General features: G+C 54.3%; 1 protein-coding gene across 4 annotated transcripts; it reads right to left on the reverse strand.

The window, feature by feature from the left end:
• Positions 1 to 2,992: 2,992 nt before the first annotated feature.
• Positions 2,993 to 19,812, reverse strand: DRC7 (dynein regulatory complex subunit 7). 4 transcript variants are annotated; one of them, XM_038530949.1, is made up of 19 exons: positions 19,702 to 19,812; positions 18,573 to 18,619; positions 18,218 to 18,440; positions 17,718 to 17,892; positions 17,301 to 17,426; positions 16,336 to 16,494; positions 14,047 to 14,205; positions 12,895 to 13,113; positions 11,728 to 11,856; positions 9,617 to 9,689; positions 8,308 to 8,436; positions 7,991 to 8,119; positions 6,827 to 7,047; positions 5,991 to 6,206; positions 5,343 to 5,453; positions 5,148 to 5,258; positions 4,080 to 4,274; positions 3,346 to 3,485; positions 2,993 to 3,253 (listed from the first exon to the last, which is right to left on the reverse strand). In XM_038530949.1, the coding sequence occupies exons 3-19, from the start codon at positions 18,403 to 18,405 to the stop codon at positions 3,160 to 3,162; spliced, it is 2,574 nt and encodes an 857-aa protein (XP_038386877.1). In that variant the 5' UTR covers positions 18,406 to 18,440; positions 18,573 to 18,619; positions 19,702 to 19,812; the 3' UTR covers positions 2,993 to 3,159. The 4 variants fall into 4 exon arrangements, with proteins under 4 accessions (XP_038386877.1, XP_038386874.1, XP_038386875.1 ...); XM_038530946.1 differs by having other exon boundaries at positions 16,336 to 16,530; XM_038530947.1 differs by having other exon boundaries at positions 16,336 to 16,530; positions 19,687 to 19,789.
• Between the last annotated feature and the right edge of the window lie 301 nt (positions 19,813 to 20,113).

Raw genomic sequence — 20,113 nt, forward strand, 5'->3', positions numbered from 1 at the left:
ACTCGAGAGCCGCCCCTCAGCTTCTAATGAAGCGGCGAAGCCTGTCTTTTCCTTGGTCCCGCCTCCGCCTCAGGTTTTCCCATTCCTCTCCTTTTCCTTCTCTCCCTCTTAGTTCGCGTTTGAAACTATTACGAGACAGTCCTCCGATGTCGGCTGCGCCAATCGCTTCAGCGACCGTCCCAATCTGACCAATAAGCGCCCGCCTTATTGGAAAAAAAAAAACCAGTTCCCAGGTAGCCAATGGGAAGGGGCCGTCGGGAGCCGCGTGAAGCCGCGGACCTTCCATCTTGGAGTGGGGCGAGGCGGGGCGAGGGCTTCGCGCTCCGCCGCAGTTCTGCTTCTTCCGCGTGGTCGGGACTTTGCCCCTCTTCTTTGGCTCGGACGGGAGACCCGCGGGGCGACGGAGCCTGATCGCGGGCCCGAGCTGCCTCCAACTAGAGCTCCGAAGAAGGCCGGCTGCGGTGGACGCTCGGGTGGGGCCGTGACAGCCCGAGCCCGGGCCCTCGCGTGGGGGCGCCGGACCCGCCCGGGGCCCGAAGACCCCGCCCGGCCGTTCCTGGTCGTCCGCCAGCGCTGACTTCGTGCGGCTCAAGGCAGCTCCGTCTCTTGTAACGCCCCCGGCACCCCCAAGTGGGACGGAGACCTGTTCCCTTAGACGGAGAGGAAACGAGGCCCAGGTGGAGGCGCTTGTCACGGCCGCACGACCCAGGAGAGGGGTGTTGGCCTCGACTCCTTGCCTGGGTTTCTGCGCCTGCGCCGGAGAGGGGTGCGCCCCTCGTGATGCGCTTTTCGGGAGTGGGTCGGGTCGAGAGAGGTCCGTGGGAGCTACCGAAAGACCACTGGCTCGGTATAAAGTCCGATCAAACTGTGTTTCCCCTCAACTTTTTATTATTGTGAAAAGCCCCTTAGAGGAAAAATTGTAAAGAATTCTACGACCATGTATATAATAGTTTAATAGTACAACCCAGCACTTGTTAATGCTTCTCCTTATTTGCTTTGCCCATGTAGGTATTTCCTCTGAGCAGTTTGGAAGTTGTAAACATCAAGACGTTTTACCCCCAAACGACACAAAACACTGAGCACGTACCTCTAAGAATGAGGCCCTTGTCCCACACAGCCGTCGTATCCCCGCACCAAAGAAACAGAATTCTCTGACATCCAGATTTCCCGGATCATCCTCAAAAGTTATGTAAAGCTTTCTTTTTTCCCCTAAGAGACAAACAAGATTCACAACACTTGGCTCTTTTAAGCTCATTCTATTTCAATTCCCTATTATTATTTTTTTTTTTTAATGGCATTGATCTTTTTGAAGAGATTGATCAGGTCTTTTACCTTGTAGGCTGCCCTATATTAGGATTTCGTCTCACTGTTCCCTGCTAGTGTCGCTTACCTTGTTTCTTTCCCTCTGAATTTTTTGTTAAATGGAAGTTAAAACTTGACTGGGTTCAGGATCAGCATTTTAAAACCCTTTGCATTGAAGTATAATACACGTACCCCAAAGGGCTACTGTACTGTAAGTGTAAAAGTGAGTTTTCACAAACTGAACATGCTCATGTCTAGAAGAATGTTCCCAGCATCCCAGAAGCCCCCATGGTGCTCCCTTACACCCCAAGAGTGATGCCTGTTTTGATACCATCGATTAGTTTGCCTGATTTTTTTTCCATATAAATGGAATCCTGTAACATGTACTTTTTTATATCTGGAATCTTCTGATACTGTATATGAAGAATCTTCTGTGTTATTTCCTATGGTTATAGTTCATTTGTGTTCACCGAGCCTAAGTAGAATTTCATAACCTGTCACTGATATTTTAGGCTAGATCATTCATTCTTTATTGCAGAGAGCTGTCCTGTGCATTGTGGGATGTTTAGCAGCATACCAGATGCCAGTAGCACTCTCATGCTAGTTATGACAACCAAAAATGTCTCAAGACCACAATTTATGTCTCTACTCTACTCCTGATGGGCATTTCGGTCGTTTACAGCTTGGTACTAATATTAATACTGATGCCATGAACATTCTGGTACATGCTTTTTAGTGGACACAATGTGCATCTTGGTTGAGTTGTTCATCGTTCTTGTTCATTGGATGGATGGATGAGTAGATGAATGGGGGTGGTGGGGGTGGAGCAGAACCTAGGAGCAGAATTGTTGAGCTAAAGTTTAGTTTGCCTAGATACCACCAGTTTTCCGAAGTGGTTGTACAGGTTGACCCTTCCACTGGGAAAGCTATTTGAGAGGCCCAGTTGCTTCTCATCCTCCCGACTCCTACTCATTTTATGCATACTAGTAGGTGGCATTTCATATCCCTGATGACTGAAGAATTTATCACTTTCATGTGTTTTGGGCCAGTTTAAAAACTAACATTGAGGGATGCTTGGGTGGCTCAGCGATTGAGCATCTGCCTTCAGCTCAGGCCATGATCCTGGGATCCGGGATCGAGTCCTGCATCAGGCTCCTCACAGGGAACCTGCTTCTCCCTCTGCGCCCCGCCCCCTCTGTCTCTCATGAATAAATAAATAAAATCTTAAAAAAAAAAAACCAACTAACACTGAGTGCTTTCTATGTGCCATGTCTGGTCCTCTGCTTTACAAGTCTTAAGACAACAACAATGCCCTCCCATGTCACAGATAGCTCAATAGTGGCTGGTAGGAAGCAGAACTGGGATGCTGTCCTTTGCAGTCTGATGGGGGAGCCCCCGAGTTCTGGAGCTTGCACTTTGGCTTTGCCACTCCCGTCAGCTGGACCACTGTAGCCAGGTTGAGATCTTCCCAGTTGTTCGAAGGTGTCTGTGGGACCATCTGCAGCGGTGCCACAAAGACTCAACATTCCAGTGGAAAGAAGGAGAGAAAATAAATGAGGGAAGTGGCCAAGGTGGGTGGGGTGGGGGTGATCTCCGGCTATAAAGAAGGGAAGGAGAAAAAGTATCCAAGTTTCACTGAAATTTGTGAAACATGACGCATAAGCGGCAAATGAAAAGTATGTTTATTTACCGGAAAGTCATGAGGAGCAGGAGCAGACTGGGGTGCAGGGAGGTGGTGTGGCAGTGCGGTTGGATGCCCGAGGGGGTGGTCATTTGCTGGGAGTAGGGAGCCTGGTGGCCAGGCTGTGGGGAAGGTTTCTTGCTCTGGTAGCTTTGGCAGAGGCCCCATGAGGGGCATCAAACAAAGACTTTCAGGAACTCCACCAAGCGGGGGTCCTTGTGGAGCTTTTCCTCCAGAGCCAGGTATTTCAGCGGGGCCTGCTCCTTGTGCCTGAGATCAGAGGGAGGAACGGGAGATGGTGAGGGCCCACAAAGCTCTGCCCCAGCCTCCCGAGGGTCCTCTCCAGCTCCCCCGCCACTCACCGGTTGAGCCGCTGCTCCAAGATGCGGATGCGGAACATGGCCTGAGAGCAGTAACTCAGGTACCAGTCTTCGTCCTCGGCCGTCAGGGTCACCTGGTTCTCCTGGTACCACTGCTGCTTCTTCTGCAGCTCCTGGGTCTCCTGCAGGTGCAGGGAGGAGAGAGCAGGGGGGTGGATTAGGGCTGACTCTCAGACAGCCTCATGAGGGCTGGCCCTGCCGCCACCACCCACAGAAGGCAGAGGCGGGGTCCGCAAAATGTCTTGCGTGGGAGTCAGCGGGGACTTTTATAGAGGGATGCCCTGTCCATGAGGAGCAGGGCTCACTGCCAAGACAGACTTGTGAACAAGTTTCCAACATTTTCAGAGCGTGTCAGAAAATGAAGGGCATCGTATACCCCTGGCACACACCATAGAGCATGTCGTGAAGATTAAATGGTGTAATGCATGGAAACTACATGGTATGTAGTGGGAAGAAACGAGACAAGGACTAGGAGTGGTATAATGCACCCCTCTTACATCCACACATCCACCCCATCCACCCCTCCATCCACCCTTCCACCCAATAAACAAGAACGAGGAAGGACAACTCAGTCTTTTGGAAACTCCAAGCACTGATAGACTCTTTCCCTCACTGGTCCCTCACAATTGTATCAGAGATGGTGAGCTGATAGCCCCAGGTCCATTTTCTGGATGTGGACACCGAGGTTCCCTCCCCTGCCCGGACTCTGGCCACACCTTCTCAAAACGGGCTTGGATGAGGTTGGCCTTGTCGATGAGGCGCTGCTTGAAGTCACTGAGGCACTCTTCCTTGACACACATGGCTTGCCAGCGTGTCAGCTTGTTTCCCGGCGGGAGCTGGGCCAGGAATGGGGCCAGGTAGTCCAGCTGGGCTTCCACCTGCCGCAGGTGCTCCTCATGCATCACGCGCTCCTGTGGGCAGTGTTGGCGGGGCGGGGGGGGGGGGGGGGGAGGGTCAGCTGGGTCACCTAATCCAGGTGCCTGGCACCTCTGTGACTGAGACATCTGAGAGGAACTATGTGCTGTCCCTCATAGCCAACTCTGTCAAACATGAATTCAGGCAGCTAACGCTCAGCAGATGCTTGCTCAATAAATGGTAATAAATGGTGGTTAGAGTAATGTTAAGTTGAAAACTGCTGGTAACTCCCTTCCTTTCTTACCCAGGGCCTTATGGCCTATATCGGCAGATAGGGGGCCAGTGAGGCTGGGGATGTGGGGGTCAACATCCATTCCTGGGATCTGAAACCCATCCATCCCTGGGATCTGAAACCCATCCGTCCCTGGGATCTGATGCCCTGTTCTGCCTCACCAACCCCTAACTATTTTTAGAAGCCCTCACTTGGTTGATGTAGGGGATTCAAAAGCTGCCTTGAAACCCCAGCTGGGCCTTGTAGCCTGAGGGTGTAACCCAAATGTCCTGAGCTTTTGTGGCCAGAGGTGGCTCACTGGGGCTGCAGGCCCAGGTCCTGACCTTGGGGAGAGCCCTGAGTGGAGGTGGGTACATGATTTTCCTTCTTTCCCCATGCAGTAGAGGCCTCTACAGCTTGGCCATAGCCCCTGGAGGTGGGGGGAGACCTGGTCTGGATCCTGCATGCTCTTTGGAGTTCATCCTAGAAATGGGCAGCTCCGCAGCAAGGATGACCGCAATGATGTCAATAATGTCATCCCCTATAAAGAGCCTCCGGCAGCCTCCCTAATCATCCTCACCACCTTGGAGGCCTGGTTGTTGTTGGTGGTGGGGGTGTACAGGAAACGCCAGGGCCTGGGCCAGGGAACAAGGCTCACCATGGCCTCCCGATACTCTTTGCTCTTCTCGTTGCGCTTGGTGTCATAGATGGAGATGGCCAGTGTGTGCGCGTCGTCCTCCTCCTCTTGAAGCTTCAGGATCTCCAGCACCTGAATTGGGAAGTAGGGGAGGGCAAGGTTAAGACACTCTCCACTCCTGCCACCTCCTACCTGCCCACGCTCCGATGGGACCACCTCTAGCTCCGACTCCCAGGCCTGATGTCTGGACAACTTCTCCTCATTCCTCAGCTTCATCATGGCCTCGTACTGGTACAGAAGCTTCTTGGTGTGCTCCATGGGCTCCACCTGGGACGACAACAAGCACAGTGACAAGGAGAGGCAGCAGCGGCTAAGGTGGTGGGCAGACTCTGGAGCCAGACTGCTCGGGTTCAAATCTTCCCCCACCATTTTCTAGCTGTGTGACCATAAGCAACTGGCTTAACCTCTCTGAACCTCAGTCTCTTCATCTATAAAAACACAGATAATAAAAGAAGACGAGCTGGAGGCTCAGACTAAGGAATGTGCCAGGAGGGTGAGGATTTCAACGACGGAAGCCGGCTCTGTAGAGGTGGTGGGACCTTCTCCCACTCCAGTGTTGGCCCCAGGGTCTGGGGTCGGCTCTCTCCAGGACTGGGGGGAAGGGTCAGTAAGGACAAGTCTTGGCCTGTTGGGTTGTCTTTCTTGGTGGGAAAGGGGGAAGATTTTCAGAGGAGCGGCAGTGACAAGGGTCCCCAGATGGGAGCTCCTGAGTTTCCCAAGGGGCGGAGATAAAGTTCCCAGCTGGGAGCCATGAGTTAGGGTGCGGGCGACCCAGAGGGAACCACCGCGGCGCCCCAGGCCCACCTCAAAGCTGATACACATGTCGGGCGTCATGATGATCTTGTTGCCCTTGCTGTCCACCTCCGTGCGCCGCAGGAACTCGCGCTTGGAGGCCGTGATGTGGTCGTCCCGGCAGTGGTAGCGCAGCTGGATGCGCTCCTCCTGGATCAGAAATGTGCGCTCGGCCACGTCCTCGTCCGCAGGCTTCTCGGGGTTGCGGGAGAACCGCTCTGTGATTTTCTGGTGGGAAGGGGATTTCTGCGCGTGCCGCCGGGGGCAGAAGTACAGGACGCTCAGGGACCCCGGGCTCTGGGGTCTTGGGGGACCTTCCGTGGAGCAGCCCTTCCTGCCGCCGATGGCTCCCCAGGGCCCCGTGGGTCCTCAGCCGGGCCACCTCAGCCCTGATGCTGCGGCATTTCTTCTCTTCCCGCACAGGGTTCTATTTGCTCACCTCCAGAGATAGGGAGCTCACCACCTCGCCAGGCGCCCTGCTTTATCACTACACATCCCTTCCTGCTGGGAAGAGCTCCTTGGGTAGACAGCCATTAGCCACAGCTGCCAGGTCATTTGCAGGGATGTGGAGGGAAAAGGGCCGATTCAATGTGAGGTGAGCGATACAGGGGTCCTACCTTCGCTCACACACACATCTCAAATAGGTTAGAAAAGACTCCCAAGAACCAAGCCTATGGACACTGGCACAGTAGTATCTGAGAGCCACCGTTCTAGTGTGCACGTATGGCACAGTGGCAGGGGGCACAATCTCTCCCGCTTTATAACCAGGAGGTGCCCCCTCCTGAAGGTGTGGCTCCAGCGCTGCCGCAGAGAGCGGGCGCCCTGTGCCTGCCCCAACGACAGCTCACCACCACTGGCCGCGGGTTTGACTCTGCGCTGTTCAGAGCCAACTTCTTCACCCTGGGCCCAAAATCCACGTGGCGGTAGGAGAGGAAGTCAGACCGTCCTCGGTAGTGCTCCGTCATCGAGCTGGGCGTCTCCTCCCGCTTTACCAGGCCGTCCACACGGGCTGTCTCGTAGAACTCCATGACCCGGTCCATCTCGGGTTGCATAGACACGTACGAGTGCGCTGTGGTGGGAGGCGGGGGCCGGGAAGGCAGCGGGGTGAGACCAGGAGCGCTGGCCCCTGGCTTGAGAACCCGGGCCCGGGCCCCAGGGAGAAGGCATGTCCATGGATGCTCGCGGATGAGCAGGACTTATGGAACCAATGCCCCACTGCTGGGTGTTCAGGTTGTTTCTCACCTTTTTGTCATTAGAAACAACACCAGGGTGAACATTCTTTAGTTCTTGCCCAGTATTTGCTCAGGACAAATTCTCAGAGGTAGCACAGCTGGTCGAAAAGCGTATGTATTTTAAAGCTATTATTATTTTGCCCAACTACTTTCTCGAAAAGTTGAGCCAGTTTGCTGTCCTATGAGCAGTGACAGGGAGCAACTCTCTGCTGCTTTGCTTACACACCGGTAGGACCATTTTGTCATCTTCGCAACATGAGGTTTGTAAAACGGCTCCTTCCTTCCTTCCTTCCTTCCTTCCTTCCTTCCTTCCTTCCTTCCTTCCTTCCTTCCTTCCTTCCTTCCTTCCTTTTTCTTTCATTTCAGCCATCAAGTGAGTTTGATCATTTTTAAAGGATATATAATGACACTAGGCTTTTCTTCTCTGTGTCCTTGGTTAGGGCTGTTGATTCTTTCAAGACACATCCTTCCCTCACTTCCCTGCCTCTTGGGCTCATGACCACACCCCTGCCCTCCGCATCGCCCTTGTGGGGGCATTTGTTAGTTTTGTTGCTCTGTGTCCTGACCCCTTAGAAAGGTGGCCTTCAGCATGTGCCTAGCCCTAAGCACAGAATGGGCATGTGGCCCTGGTTTTGACTTTCCTGGAGGGACATTTGTCACATCTTCTGCACTTCCCCTGGCCTCGTGCACATCTGGTTTGCTTAGGGAGGCAGGGGTGGGGGCTTATGTTGCTTGTCATACCCTGGGCTCCCACTGGGACCGACAGCGGGTTCCACTCACCACGCAGAGCCTGGGGATGGCCTGGCTTGAAGTAGTCGATATTCAGACCTGTGCTCTTGTTGATGTGTTTTAGCTCTAGCATATCCTCCCGGTTCTGGTACCACTCCTTTATCTCCAAAGTCTTGGTACCTGCAGGGCACGATCAGTACTTGCCACAGCCAGGCTGGCTCCCCCAGCCTCTGTCCCACCCTTCCCGGCACACAGGTCAGCGGGGGCCCACACGCACAACAAGTGCCTGGCAGGGACGTGCCCAAGGTCACATAGCCCACTGGGGAACCCAGCTCTCCTGCCCTCGCGGCCGGGGCTGCCCGCCTTACACTCCAAGTCCTCGTAGGTGGTGAGGCGGCACACGAGGCCATTGTTGTTGAGATATGGGGCCCACTTCTCCAGCTTGGCCCTCTTGTACTGGATCACCTTCTTCCCACTGGGGCAGCGGGTCTCGAACGCTGCAGACACAGAGTGGGCTGGGGTCCCGCCTCCCCAGATTGGGGCACTAGAGGGCCAACCCCACTCAGCCACTCATCTGGTCACTGTGCTAAACTCCTCCAGGCCCCAAGCCCACTCCAGGGAGACAGAGGGAAGTAGTCACCAGGGTAGCTCCTGCCCTGGAGGAGTTCTCAGCTTTGAGCCTGACCACGGGAGCTGTGCCCTACCACACCACTCACTCGCTGCTGGGCCTCTGCCTGTGCAGGTCTCTCTGCGGGAATCACCATCCCCTCCTGCCCTTACTGGGCTGGCTTCTGATCCCTTAAAACCCTGCTCAGACTCCTCCTCCTCTTGGAAGCCCTTCCTGCCCACCTTCTCCCAGTCCCCAAGCGGGCAGCTGGGCTGGGAACTCCTCCCCTGGTTCCCATGATGCCCTCTCTAGCCCTTCCCACTGTTGGAATACCCTATGCCCTCCGTGTGGGTCTAGGCCTCCCAGACAGGAACCTCAACAGCCAGTAGATGTTGGCGTGGCTCACAAGTGGCCCTTCCCTGCTGCTTTCTCTGCCTACTCCTCCCTGGGGAGCTGCTCCTCCCTGGTCCTGATGCCTCTGCTCCCCTCTGCCATCTGGGTACTATGCTGTTTGGCCTCCTCCTGGCAGGGGGGTGGGGGAGGGCAACAACCACGTCCTGGTCCTCCGTCCTTTATTTTTTTATTATTTATTTTTAAAAATATTTTATTTATTTATTCATGAGAGACACAGACTGAGAGAGAGAGAGAGAGAGAGAGAGAGAGAGGCAGAGACACAGGCAGAGGGAGAAGCAGACTCCATGCAGGGAACCTGATGTGGGACTTGATCCCGGGACTCCAGGATCACACCCTGGACCGAAGGCAGGTGCCAAACCGCTGAGCCACCCAGGGATCCCTCTCCTCCGTCCTTTATTATCCACACTCCATCACCTAGCACAGGTTAACCTGGCACCCCTCCCTTCCTCCCCCGTACACCAGACTGGTGTCAGGCCCCCAGCCACAGAGCTGAGTGCATGTGGCGGGAAGTAGATAGAACAGAGACACTGTTCAGAGCAGGGTGCATCAGGGCACAGCAGAAGGCAGGAGAGGTGGAAATGAGGGGCTGGGGCAGCCTTCACTGGCTCCCCCACTAACTGGTCCTGGGGAGGCAAGGAACACAAATGTGCATGTACCTTCTGGGGAGATCTCAATCTGCTCCACCCATGAGGGTGGCATGTCGAAACTCTTATCCTCATCCTCCTTGCCCTGTTGGGAGAGGTGGGGAGGGGGCAGGCTCTGGTCAGGGCTGGGCCTTGGAGCGGAAGCTAGAGGCAGAGCCTCTGTCTTGCCCCCCCCAGGGCCAAGCCACAGTGGCTGCTAGCTCCCCCAGGGGTGCCAAAGGTCAGGGGCAGTTCTGACCTGGCATGACCCCAGGTAAAGAAGAAAAGGAGGCAGCTCAGGAGCCCCTTGACCCACCTGACCAGGATGGTCAACACCTGGTCGGTCGGCATGGGCACCAGGCACAGCCAGATCCTTCCTAAGAGAGGGGCATCTGGAGTCGGGTGGCCCTCCAGCCCACATCAGCTAGGGGTCCTGGGCAAGTAAGTCCCTCAACTGCTCTGAGCCTGCATCCTGTTACCTGGACTCCATGGGAGGATTACATGTAGAATGTATATGAACCACTTGAGACACTGCCTCGCTACTGTCTTACTCTGCCTTTTTGAGCCTTAGATTCCTCATCTGTAAAATAAGGCCTGGTTTACACAAATGGTCCTCAAGCTAGGTAACTACAGAAAGATTTTCCTCCATTTAAAACTGCCCCCAAACACTGGTCACACCTGGTCCCTCGTCATCTTATCTGTCCACGTCTGGAGGCCAGCAGGGGGCGCCTGTGCCCCGAGACATACTGCCAGGGAGGCTGATCTCCAGAGATGACGCCATGCCAAGCTCCTCCTAACACTGGTCTAATTTTACCCCCAAGCAGTCCAAAGGAGGTAGAACAGAGTCACTGTTCAGATCCCAGCCTTGGGAGCCAGACAGTCAGATCTCAGGTTCAAGCCCCAGCTCTGCCACTCACTGGCCATTGACATTTGGGTAAATCACTTTCCCCCACCTCCGTGTCAGTCTTCCCATCTGTAAAACGGGATGATGATAATCATAAATGATAATACTAACACCGGCCTCACCAGGTGGTTGTAAAGACTTGGACAAGTTAGTTAATTCAGGTTAAGCACCTGCTAATTCAAGCTAAGTGCCTGCTGGCACTTAGGGCCATGGCAGTGTTACTGAGTGTAATGGGCTGAATTGTGTCTCCCTAATCATGTCCTAACCCCCCAGGACCTCAGAAGGTGACTATATTTGGAGACAGAATCTTTCAAGAGGTAGTTAAGTTAAAGTGAGGACACTAGGGTGGGCCATAATCCAGTGTGACTGGTGTCCTTGCTTGAGGAGTAGATTAAGACACGTGTACAGAAGGACCACGTGAGGACACATGCCGAGGAGAGGGGCCTCAGAAGAAGCCAACATGCTGACACCTGGATCTTGGACCTCCAGCTTTCAGAACTGGGAGAAAATTAACTTCTTTGGTTTAAGCCCCTTGGTGGGTGGTACTTGTTATGGCAGCTCTAGCCACCTGCTACCCCTAGTACTATTACTGTGGCTGTAACTGATCCCATTCCCCCACCCTCATTTTACATACAGATGATGAGACTGAAACTCTCCATAATTGGGAAGTTTGCCCAGAGTGTCTCAGCCAAGAGTTAAGGACTTTAGGTGCCTGACCCCCCATAGGCCCTCACAGAGGACATGGGAGAAGGGAAGCTGATGCCATGGGGAAGGCCCCTGGCCAATGGAGGGCTGATATGACAGATAAGAAGGGCCTGGAAGCACGTGAGGGGGATCATAGTGGCTATGCAGGAAGGCCTGCAAATGAGGTCAGAGTCTTGTCACCCCTACTGCAGGGGACATGGCTCTTTATAGAAACAGGGCAACCGCTGACCAGGGTGGACTGTATGTGGGACAGGGGACCCAGATGCAGGTCCCAGCCCTTCCCTACCCCACTGGGGGGTCCTGGGTAGGTCAGCGAACCTGTCTGGGTCTTAGTTTGCCCATCTGTAAAATGAGAGCATGGTCCAGGCCCCTCTGCTTTGGAGAACCTATAATTGGTCTATCTGGCCCATCTCCCCCTACCCTAACCCCACTCAATTCACATGCACAAGGTGGGGACGTTGGTCAGGTTGGCCTGAGGCAAGACAGGGTATAAACCCCCCATCCCACCACCCAGCCCCACACTGCTAAGACCCACCAGGTTCTCCACATCGTCATTGTCATTCATCCCATCATCCTCTTCCTCAGTCAAGGACAGGTGAGATTTATCAGTCCCCAAGAGCAGGTACTCCCACCTCACAGGGTCTCCCAGGTCAAAGATCAAGTCCTGATAGGGGAAGGATGAGCTGAGCACATTCCACAGCCAGCGCAACCCCCTCCTGTTCCACAGGGTGGTGGGGAACAGCTGTACCAGTGTAGAGGAGAGGCCTGGCCAGGGTCTCAGAGGGGCAGAAGGTCAGCTCCAGGCAGCCTATGAGAGTCTACACCCCTCCTCCTCATTTCAACAGGGAAACTGAGGCCCACCCCATTGTCCAGTCTCCCTGTGAAAAAATCCTGCTATTGGCCCTGTGAGATTTGGGACTCCCTGGCCTGGGCCCAGCCTGGATGTGAGGTTATCCTGCACTGACAGGGGAGCATCCCAGGCAGGGTTTGGAGCAGAGGCAAGCCAGAGGATTTTATGGGAGAGGGAGATGGTGGGTTTGAGAAAGGGCTATCGTATGGTTTTTACTCATGCCAGGGAGAGGGAACAAGGCAGGCCAGCGTGGAATTTCACAGAGGAGCAGAGGAGGCAGATGGGAATTTCTTCTCTGTGGAGTGGGGCTCCACCTTCTTTTCATCCAGCCTACCTGAGCTCAGGTGTACAGCTCAATGAATTTCCATAAACCCAGATCAAGAAATAAAACATTGCCCACACTCCAGAAAGTCCTCTTTGTGTCCAGTTATGACCCTCTCCGAAATGTGCACATGTATTTTTAATGTATATAATGGTACTGAGTTTAATATATGTATGTACACACACACTGACACACATCACATATGTGTACATACATATATAAATATATGGGAATTCACTGAACTGTACACTTAGGATGAGTACACTTTTCTGTCTGTATGTTGCACTTCAATACATTGCTTTTAAAAAATCATTCCTACAAATTAACAATCCACATTTTGTCAGGATACACACATCAAAAGAGAGAAAGTAATCATATTAAAATGGATATTTGTGGACAAAGGAGTGGGCTATGGGGACTCAGCAATGGGAAAAGTCTGGAGCTCTGTGGCAGCCAGCTCGCCCCACAGGGCATCCCCCTCCCCAGCCCCAACTGTGCCCATCACACCCACCCCACCCTGGGCCCAGCACCTTGCAGCCGTTCCAACAGTCCTGCATATTGATCCAGTAGTTCTTATGGTTCCAGAGGCTCTCAATGCCTAGGAAGTGGTCATCCTGGGTGCTGTAGCTGCGTGCCGTGAATGGGTCAATGAAAAAGCTCTCAGGTACCTCACGCTTCCCTGACAGCACCACGACCCAGGAGTGCACCCTTAGGCCATGCAGAGGGTCGATGTTTGCTTTCTCCACCTCCTGCACAGGAAAGCTGGGTGACGATGGGCCAATGGGTGGGAAAGGGGGTGTCAGGGGCCCAAACATCTCTCCAGAGCTGGGGAACCAGCGAGAGAGCTGAGTTCTGGTCCAGAGTACAGCTTTGGGTAGCTGCATGACCTTGAGGACATCACCCCACTTCTGAGCCTGTTTTCTGATCAGTAAAATGGGAGAATCTGAGTTTATCTGTAGTTAAAAAACCGAGCCCTTTGGAGCCCTAGAATATCTGGGATTTACTGGCTTTTCTGTATTGTGATTCTGGATGAGATTTCATCCAAAGAAAGGTAAGGGTGTGTCTCCCTTGTCTACTTCCCTCTGGAAGAAGGGTGACTGTGTCATGTTTACTGGTACATCTACAGAGCCTGGACCAGAGGAGATGCTCAGTAAATACTACATGGAAGGAAAGGAAGGGGAGGGAGGGAGGAAAACTGTGGGAGGGAGGGAGGGAGGGGGGAGATGAGAGTATGGATAGATGGAAGGAGAACTGGGAGGATGGATGGGACGATGGAGCTGGGAGGATGCAGAGCTGGAAGGATGGGAGGGGAGTGTATGCGGAATGGATGGGAGGATAGAGAGCTGAGAGGAGGGATGGGAGGATGGAGAGCTGGGAGGATGGGGAGTTTGTGCAAGTAGATCTTTAGGGAAAGAGTCTGGAACCAGGAGAACATCAGAGCCAGCGTAGAATGAACGGGTGGCCTCAGGCAGCAGAGCTCTCGACATTAGGAATCCACCACAGAAGCTGGCTGACCACCAGTAAGAGGTCCCCACGAGGCTGGGCAGAGGTGGGGGATGGCAGGGTGTGGCGGAGGGGACGTGGACCGGGGTCGTGAACACATCCCCTCCCAGACCTGTCAGTTGTCAGTTGCTAGCAGCCTCTCCTGGAGAACTGAGCGGGGGCTGAGGGTGCGGACCCACCAGGAGCCGTGCTTCCTCCTCCCTCCGCTGCTTCTCCTCCTGCCCTTTCATCTCCTCCTGCTTCTTCATCTCCTGCTCCTGCTCGAACCTGCTGCTCAGGTCCCTGGGCGGTTTAATGGCGTACTTCTTAGATGGTACCTTTTCTTCCTCCTGAACCATCTGTCACCCAACGAGAGAAGAAGGATCAGCGGCCCTGCATCGCTCACCACTCAGACCAGGAGGTCACATCTGCTCCTGGAGGTACCCACCCCTCCTCACCTCGGGCTCTCAGGCCCCGGAGCAGGAGGCTCCCGCTTCCCTGACTTCAGGGCCTTCAGTAGAATGGGATGGAAATAGTACAAGACTTCTGCCCAGGGCTTGTTCTCGGAACCAAAGACAGGCAACCACCCCCGAGGGGTGCCAGGCACAGCAGAGGTCCGGAGATGTGATCTTCCCCACTCCGTTCCCCATGGCCCTGACTGCCTACCATCTGGATCTGACCGAGATCAGGTGCGTCGTCGGGAGCTGGATTGCCCAGCCTCTGTCATTGGAGGGTTTCACATGCTGACTTAGAGTTTGCTAGGCTAGGAGGGAGAAGAAAGCCTGTGTGTGCATGCATGTGTGAAAGAATGTGTGCTAGGAGGCAAGAAAAGTGTCCAGGACAGAACACCGCAGAGGCTGCAGATGTCACGGGGGCAGCTTGGAGTCAGCCAGGTGGGGCCTCAGCCCCCGAGGTTCCATTTACCAGCCGCGTGGCTTTGTACACATTGCCCCATCTCACTGTTCATCTCTATATACTCGTCTGTAAAATAGGAGTGAAAATACCCACCACACAGCGCTATTGTGAGCAGTAACTGAGTCAATGGACATGAAAGTAGTATATAAACCTGAAAATTCTCTTCCTCTGGTGCCTATTATATCATTTTAACTATTAGGATTTGGGCTGAGGTAAGAGCCCCATGTGTGAGCTCACAGGATGGTGGAGCCAAAAGCAATGAGGCTTTTGTTTCATATTTCTGGGGAAGGCGGGCCTGAGTGAGCAAGACTCCCACCTGGTGCCTTCCACCTCTCAAGCACCTGTCTCACAGGTGTGACACAGGTGCATGGGCATCAGGACGCCCCAGGCCCCTGGATCACCTGCCCTGGGCTGTGGACACCCACAGGAGCTTGACTCTAATCAGAGTCCAGTTCACCAACAGCATTGTCTGTCTGCACTGTGGCTATTTCCAAAATGCAAAAAGATACTTTTTGATTCCTAAAATTACGTTTATTTAAGAAAGTTTCTTGGGGCCCTGGGTGGCTCAGTGGATGAACATCTGCCTTTGGCTCAGGTTGTGATCCTGGGGTCCTGGGATCAAATCCCTCTGCCTATGTCTCTGCCTCTCTCTGTCTCTCATGAATAAATAAATAAAATATTAAAAAATAATATTTATTTATTCATGAGAGTCACAGAGACAGAGAGAGAGGCAGAGACACCGGCAGAGGGAGAAGCAGTCTCCATGCAGAGAGTCTGACGTGGGACTCGATCCCAGGTCTCCGGGATCACGCCCTGGGCTGAAGGCGATGCTAAACCACTCAGTCACCCCTAAATATTATTTTTTAAAAGGAGTGTTTCTTATGTCCACAGCAGCCTCTAGCCATTTGGGGCCAGTCAACTGGTAGAAAAACACACCCACCACCTGCCAGAGGAGAGGGTTGGTAACAATTCTTTGCTGTTAAAAAGAGGCCATTTGAGGGACACCTGGATGGCTCAGTTAAGCGTCTGACTCTTGGTTTCAGCTCAGGTCATGATCTCAGAGTCCTGAGTTGGAGCCCTGCATCATCAGGCTTTGTGCTCAGCGGGAGGTCTGCTTCTCTCTCTCCCTCTGCCCCTCCTCTCTCTCTCTCTAATAAATAAAATCTTTTCCTTTTTTAAAAGAGGAGTGTCTTTTGTATTGGAGGGTGGAGGGGAAAAAACAGCAAACAAACTGTCCATTTGTTTTTTCCTTAACTAGAAAGCGGTCAGGTGGATTTTTATCAAATGCGTAGGGTAAATCTGGAGGAGACTAAGAAACCATGCAGCGGTCACAAAACTCAGCCCATGGGGAACAGTAGCTGAAAGTGAGTTACAACAGGGAAAGAGGAGAGTGGGTTGGAGAACTGGGCTGTGTGTGCCTAGATGCCGGGGACAGACCCACAGTGGCTGGAATGAAGGACAGGGCAGCTGGCAGCTGCTCAGGGGTGGCCGGCAGGGCCGGGAGCTACGGGGACGCACTGCGTTAAGGAGGGTGCATCTTGCAGGATGCCTGTGGCAGCCCAAGCTGCACCTACCTCCTTGTGCTTCATGGTGAGCGGACACACGTCCCGAGTCAGGTCCATGTGGCATATGTCCTGCGAGCCGTAGCCGTTGATGCAGTAGGCGTCATAGCCAGCGCCGATGAGCATGGAGCAGAGCAGCGTGCTGAAGTCAAAGCAGTTCCCCTTCTGGTGCTTGAGCACCGTGGTGGAGGAGTATAGGTGCGAGGGCTGGCCACAGAGGGTTGGTCAGCACTGCCGGCACCGCAGCCCCCGACCTGTCCCCCCACTGGCCAGCGGCTGGGCACTAGGGCTAAGGCGCAGGCTGGATCCCCACCCCCGACCTGGGCTCCCCCACTTTGTCAGGTTAGGGAGCCTGCTAAGAATGGGATGGGACCACGGCCCATGTATATAAAGTACAATCCACATTTGCCTATAATTTTAAGTGGCTGTGGACTTCCTGATGGGAAAGACCCCTGGACTATGGAAGCTTCTGGTCTAATGCTCTCTGATTGGTCATTTAATGGTTTTCTTCCAAAGTTCTCACCTTCTCTTCTGATCTTTCCTTCTCTTCCCTTCCTTAGTTCTCCACTGTGTACCTATCCCTTTCTCCCTCGTTCCCTCCATTCTCAGTTGGGAAACAAATTGAACTGAACAGAAGCCCAAAGATGGGGCCGGGGGTCACAGGCAGCGGGGCCCTCCCCCCCTCTCCTTTCCCCATCTCTCATGTCTTGAAAGGAACACTCTGAAGGCAGAAGGAGGCAAAGGAGACAAAGAGGTGGAGCCAGGAGACCAGCCTTGCTGTGTGACCTCAGGCCAGTGGCCATCCTCTCTGAGCCCATTTCCCCACCCCCACTCCCATCCCCTGGGTGGGGTGGTCTCTGAGGGACTCAGATCAGATAGACTATGGGCCGTGGCCTGAACCTCCCTGAGTCTCCTGCTCCCTGGCTTCCCATCCTCAGCCTCATGGGCCAAAGGATGCAGCCTGGGGTGGCACTTACTGGCTTGAGGGGGTCAGGCAGGGGCACCATGGAGAGGAAGTCTGATACAAACTGGGCACAGCTGTCCCAGTTGTAGAGCTCAGGGTAGGGCATCAGCGTGGGCCGGATGGTTGTACTCACAAACTTCTGCAAGGGGAGAGACCACAGGCTCCAAGAAGGACTTCCACCAGGGGAGGCCAGCCCTCCCCCAAAGCCAAGGCCCTGTGTGGGGCGCTGGTTATCCATGGCTCCTTAGATGGGCATGGGTCTCCAGGTCACCACAGGTCCCTGGGGTGAGTCACATGGAGTCTGCTGGGGCATGCTGGCATTTGAGTTTATGCTGTGCCCAGATACAAGCTCTGACCCACAGGCTTTGGCTCACCTCCCTCTGCCCTCTGCCCTCCAGCCTCTGTCCTACCCTCTACCACCCGGCCTTACGGGCACTTCGCACTCGTTCAGTGGGTGCAGGAAGAGGGGCACGCGGTCTGGGCACAGGTGGCTGTACTGACGAGAGAAGTTGTCTGCCACTTGCAGCAGGTGTTCCTCCTTGAGTGTGTTGCTTTGGTAGGAGAGGGGTAGCTTGGAGATGTCGATTGAGTCCTTCGTGAAGGTCCTGTGCCCACAAGACAGGTGGCCCCCTGGCACCTGGGCTGGCACCCTGGCTGGCGCTAGCCCTTCCTCGTGTAATCCTCACAACTGCCCAGAGGGGTATCATTATTATCATGTGCACTTTTAAACAGAGAAGGGAACTGAGGCACAGAGAGGCCGAGTGACTTGCCCCGGGTCACACAGCTCACGAGGGGCAGAGAGGGGACCTGGACGAGGCGGATGGAAAGCAGAGCCCTCACTCGTATCTGCTTCCCTCTGCGTCGGCTCCCACCTCCCAACCCTGGAGCCGCTGTTTCTGTCTGGCCCGAAGCCCCGACCCCGACACGCACAAGGGCTGCTCCGGGACGACGATCTCAATCTCCGACAGCTTCTTCTCCAGGTCTCGGAGCATCTCCTGCGTCATGGGGGCTTCCTCCCTCCGCGCGTCCAGGGGCCTCAGCAGCTTCTCGCCCCGCTCGGCCGCCTCTGCCCGCTCCGTGGCCGCCTCCTCCTCCACTTTCTCCTTCAGGACCTCCATCCCCGGCGGCCTCTGGCTGTCCTGAGCCCGAGTCTCTGTGGGAGGGGTGAACGCACCAAGGGTGGCCCACTTCAGTCACCAGGGTGGCCTGCGTCTCCGGGAGGGGTTGGGGGCGGGAAGCGAGCCCCCCTCAACTTCCCCTCCATCAGGGAGAAAGAAAGTCTTACTTGGTGCCAGCACGTCTGTGACACTTTTCCACCGTTTGCGGATCTCCCTATAAGACAGAGACAGAGCAGGTCGCAGCGTGGAAGCTATTGTCAGGGCTGAGCAGGTGGCCCAAAGTTACTAATGCAGTTTTATTTATTTTACTTATTCAACAGTAGCTTCTCTTCATGGCAAGTGATGCTAATGCCATAGGGATTAGAGAAAAGAGGAAGGAAAGAAAGGTAACATCACCAGGCTTGGAGCCGAGGCACAGAGAAAGGCATGGGCAGGCTGCCACCAGGCACCTGGACAAGTATGTGGGGGGTGACATAGCCTGTGCTCTCTGGGTCAAGCCCTGTGTCAGCCCGCAGGACAGAGGTCGCAGAGAACTTATTGGTGTGGGGAGAAACCCCCACACATTTGGTGACCAGAGGTGGGGGGTGGGGCAAAGTGTCCCTTAGGAGAAGTAAAGGAGAAGCAGAGGAGATAGGGCACCGAATTGAGTTCTTCCCTTACAGACTCTGAGAGGTAGACGCTCCTTTGGTACCCACTTTGCAGATGAGAAAATTGAGACCTAGAGACATTAAGTGCAGTGGCTACAATACAGAGCTAATAAGTAGCAGTCTGGGGTTTGAGCCGTATATTTCTGGCTCTGGAAACCGTACACCTTAGGACCTACCAGGATCTATTTCCCGATAAAGTTGGGAAGCCCTAGAAGGGATGGGGCGGGGGTGGGGTGGGGTGGGGTGGGGGAGAGGTAAGTAAAGAAGGAAGTGGGGAGAAAGCCAAGGTGTCTGTGAGCAGCAGGGGGTTACAACTATGACAGGCACTGAGATGGGCCCCAAGCCCAAGGTCACAGAACATGAGAGGTGGAACTGAGCCAGAACCTGTTATACTAATTTCCCACACCAGGCTGCCCCTTCAGGTACAGCCTGGTTTAGGGAGGCCAGTCCCTGCCCAGAGGACCTCCCCACCCCACAGGCCCTTTTCTGCACCCCTCCCTGGCAGCAACCAGAAACCTACACACACACACACACACACACACACACACACACACACACAGCTTCCCCAGAAAGATCAGGCCTGAAAGCCCCTCAGCAGAAAAAGCCCTCTTCCCATCACCACCCTACTTCTTACCCCACCACCAGCTACCTCAGGGCCTCTGCTCACTCCTCACCCCTCTGAGGACTGTCTGGGCCATCTGTTAGCCTGTCTCCATGGAAACAGCTTTCCAAGCAGAGTGCAGGGTCTGGGAGAGGAGGCTTCTGGGAAATGCAGTCTTCTGTTGCTGTCTAGATCTGGGCCCAGAAGACTATGTGTGGTAGGTCCCTCAGCAAGTGACAGGCTGGAGCCAGTTTGTGCCAACTTGCAAGAGCTGATTGTTAAAATTTCAGAAATGTTTGCAAGCCAGTTGACAAACAGCCACGATTGCACATTAAATTATAGAAACTTATAAATATGGACACGTGGTTGGCTCAGTGGTTGAGCATCTGCCTTCAGCTCAGGTCATGATCCCGGGGTCCTGGAATTGAGTCCTGCATTGGGCTCCCCGCAGGGAGCCTGC

The sequence above is a fragment of the Canis lupus genome, chromosome 2 (genome assembly GCF_011100685.1).
Source record: "Canis lupus familiaris isolate Mischka breed German Shepherd chromosome 2, alternate assembly UU_Cfam_GSD_1.0, whole genome shotgun sequence".
Lineage (NCBI taxonomy): Eukaryota > Metazoa > Chordata > Mammalia > Carnivora > Canidae > Canis > Canis lupus.

Coding starts and splice junctions, on each gene's coding strand:
- DRC7 (XM_038530946.1), bottom strand. CDS start 18,405: ATGGAGGTCCTGAAGGAGAAAGTGGAGGAGGAGGCGGCCACGGAGCGG. Junction 11,857..12,894: donor ACTGTTGGAACGGCTGCAAG/GTGCTGGGCCCA, acceptor TTCCCCTATCAG/GACTTGATCTTTGACCTGGG. Junction 5,259..5,342: donor CCTGGGAGTCGGAGCTAGAG/GTGGTCCCATCG, acceptor TTCCCAATTCAG/GTGCTGGAGATCCTGAAGCT.